Consider the following 3,464-nt stretch of genomic DNA (forward strand, 5'->3'; position numbering starts at 1 on the left):
TTCCCAGCATTGCCCTGAATCCCCAGAATAAGCAGCACCCCAGGCAGGCAGAGGGTCTGGTGTGCGTGCAGTCGAATTCACCAGCGGCGGCTGCGTTTCCACCCTCTGCATCCTTTGCGCACTGGCCAGAGAGGAAGAGCTGCGCACCACGCAGCGGAGATCATGCCAAGTCTCCAAGCCGAGAGCAGAGCCAAGCGGCCGGCCAACTTGCGCAACTCCGCCAGCTGCACAAGCCCTCCCGGGGCCTCTCCAAACTTTGCGCAAGGCTGGCGCCGGGTAGGGCGCGAGACTTTGCATGCCCCTTCCCGCCGCCGCCAGGTGCGCTCCGCCCGCCCGCCCGCCTCACCTGTCCTCCGAGACGCTGATGAGCCCCTCTTCCTTGGGCACGATGGCGGCCATGCTCACCACGTCCTGAGCGCCCTCCACCTGGCCGAGGAGGAGAGGCTGCCGGGTGAGCAGGTCCGCGGGCAAGGGCCGAGCAGCCATCGAGAGCGCCGGAGACACGCGCGCCGCCCGCTGAGCCGCAGCTTCGCCAGCCACCAGCCCCGAGCAGCCGGCCAACCCTCCCTGCCTGCCCCGCCCTACTACGCATGTGTCGGCTGGGAGGGGGCGGAAGCAGCCGGGAGGGAGGCGAGAGGCTGAGCGGGTGGCGAGCGCGACTTCCGGACCCCGGTTGGTGTGCTCAGAAGTCTCCATATGCGGGGAAACAGCGGAGAGGAAAAACCACGGGGATGGAATGGCATGGTGGTGGGGGCGGGAGGCAAGAAAGGGATGTAGGGTCACTGGCAGAGAGTGAGTGGAGGGTAGATATGCTATCTCCAGGTTGGGAAATTTCTGGAGATTTGGGGATGGAGCCTGGGGAAGACTGGGGCACAATGACATAGAGTTCATCCTCCAAAGCAGCCATTTTCTCCAGGGGAGCTGATGTCTGGAGATGAGATGTAATTCTGGTGGCTCCCCAGGTCCCACCTGGAAGCTGGCATGATCCCTAGTTAGAGGCTGCCCTTCGCCATGCTCAGAAGCGCTCATGGCATCCTCGCCAATGTTTAAGAAACTGACGACGGTTTGTTTATTAGGTTGCCAACCTCCAGTGGCAGCCTGGAGTTCTCCCAGCAGTATAACTGATTTCGAGGTGATAGAGGTAAACTACTCTGGAGAAAACGGTTGCTTTGGAGTGTGAACTCTTAAGGCATTCATACCCTGCTGAGGTTCCCCCCCCTCCCCAAACCCCACCATTTCCAGGCTCCACCCTCAAATCTCCAGGAATTTCTTAACCCAGAGGTGGCAACTCTTTCTGGCAGCTCTGAAAGGATGCTGAGATTAACACAGTCACTGGTCAAACTTGCTAGCATCAGACTCTTCCAGTTTGGGGACATGGTAAAAGCCGGAACGGGCATTAAACAATCGTTCCATAAAAAACAGTGGGATGCATTACAGACACTAAAAAACAATATTTTAGAAATGAAAATCTGGAACTCTCATACTTTTATTAATCCTTTCCAGGCCAAAATGCCTTCAGTACACTCCGGAATAGGCCAGAATGGGCATTCAACAAACAAAAGTTCTTTTAAAAACAATGGGATGCATTACAGACACTCAAGAACAATATTTTAGAAATGTAAAAGGTGAAATGTCACATTATTTGTTGGAGTAAGGGGGGGATTGCTACATTACTGTATATGTGTATATGTGTTATCTTCTTAATTAATGGGATGCCTCTCTTGTCTAACCTGGGAGCTTCTTTCTGACTCCTCATTCTCTTCCTGTACCCTTTGGGAGCTTCTTTCTATTAGACTACCATTTCTGCCCTGCACGCAAGTGTTTTGTTAGAAAATTTCCAGTTTGTTTTCCTATATGGTGTAGGGGCTGGCTGAAATGCCATGCTGAATTACCTTTGCTGGAAAGGGGTTAATAAATAGGGTGGCCAGCCACCAGGTGATAGCTGGAGATATCTAGGGAGTACTTCTGATTATCTCCAGATGACAGAGATTAGTTTCCCTGGAGAAAGGGGCAGCTTTGGAGGATGGATTCCATGGTAGGATACCCTGCTAAGGTCCCTCCTCTCCAGAAACTCCATTCCCACATCTCCAGGAATTTCCCAACCCAGAACTGGCAACCCTAGGAATAAAAGAGTGAAATTTCAGTGCTTTCATTTCTAAAATATTGTACAGAAAGTTGTGGGATTACTTTGGTACAGTTAAGATTTCAGACCAACTTCAAATCATTGAAAATCCTCTTTATCAATCTATTTTTGTTGAATGTTCTTTAAATTTTATGCTCAAAGAAAATGCCTCATTCTAGTCACCGATTATTTCCTTGCTTTGTTTTAATGGAATCTTTACAATACCATAATTGACTTATCAGTGGTGGATACGCTCTGTTTTGTAATTAAGCTGTATCCACCTTCCTCTAATTCAGCAGTTGATCCAAGTTTATTGTTAATGTTTTTTTAGAAACTATTCCAACATTTGTTATCTAACTGCAGGCTGTGGAAGGTCGGTAGTTCAGCAGTTCGAGACCCGAGTCCCGCATGACGGAGTGAGCTCCCGTCTCTGGTTCCAGCTCCTGCCAACCTAGCAGTTCGAAAGCAAGAAATTGCAAGTAGATAAATAGGGACCACTTCAGTGGGAAGGTAACAGCGTTCTGTGCGCCTTGGTGTTTAGTCATGCCAGCCACATGACCACGGAAACGTCTTCAGACTGCGCTGGCTCTTCGGCTTGGAATTGAAGATGAGCACCGCAGCCCTAGAGTCGGATTCGACTGGCTTTCGAGCAAGGGAAACCTTTACCTTAACCTATACACCACTGTTTTCTTCATCACTTTGTTTAATGCCAGTTCAGGCTTGTTCCATGCTGTTCCGAAGCCATTTAGCTGAGAAAGGGTGAATAAAAGTGTGTCATTTCAATGTTTTCATTTCAAAAATATTCTCTTTGAGTGTCTGTAATGCATCCCACTGTTGTTGGGGGTTTTTTTTGCAGAACTATTGTTTGTTCAAGGCCCGTTTTGGAGTGTTGCGGAGGCATCTTGGCTGGGAAAGGCTTAATAAAAGTGTAAAGGTCTCATATTTTCTTTTCTAAAATATTGTTCTCGAGTGTCCATAACATATCCCAATGTTGTTTGTGGTACTATTGTTTGTTTAGTGCCTTTTCCAGGGTGTTCTGGACACATTTTGGCCTGGAAAGGGTTAATAAAAGTGTGAGAATTCTGCATTTCCCCCCCTAAAATATTGTTCTCAAGTGTCTGTAAGGCATCTCACTGTTTTTTGCAGGACTATTGTTTGTTTAATGGATGTTCCGGCCCATTCCATGGTTTTCTGGAGGAATTTTGGCCTGGAATGGGTAAATAAATGTACAATATTTCTGCACTTTGCTTTCCAAAATATTGTTCTGGAGTGCCTTTAATGCAACCCCACTGTTATTTGCAGTACTATTATTTGTTTAGGTCAAAGAAGACGGGGACGGCAA

The 3,464-nt window shown here is 48.5% G+C and overlaps 1 protein-coding gene across 2 annotated transcripts in view; it reads right to left on the minus strand.

Moving 5' to 3' along the window:
- WDFY2 (WD repeat and FYVE domain containing 2) overlaps window positions 1–574 on the minus strand; it is an 80,131-nt gene extending 79,557 nt beyond the window's left edge. Inside the window, exon 1 of one of the 2 annotated variants that reach the window (XM_015429057.1) lies at window positions 347–574. In XM_015429057.1, the coding sequence (XP_015284543.1) occupies window positions 347–486 (140 nt within the window). In that variant the 5' untranslated portion in view covers window positions 487–574. The remainder of the gene's footprint in view (window positions 1–346) is intronic. The other variant, XM_015429059.1, reaches the window with a different exon arrangement.
- Window positions 575–3,464: the final 2,890 nt, after the last annotated feature.

This window comes from Gekko japonicus, unplaced genomic scaffold (genome assembly GCF_001447785.1).
Source record: "Gekko japonicus isolate JY-2015 unplaced genomic scaffold, Gekko_japonicus_V1.1 scaffold1705, whole genome shotgun sequence".
Taxonomy (NCBI): Eukaryota; Metazoa; Chordata; class Lepidosauria; order Squamata; family Gekkonidae; genus Gekko; species Gekko japonicus.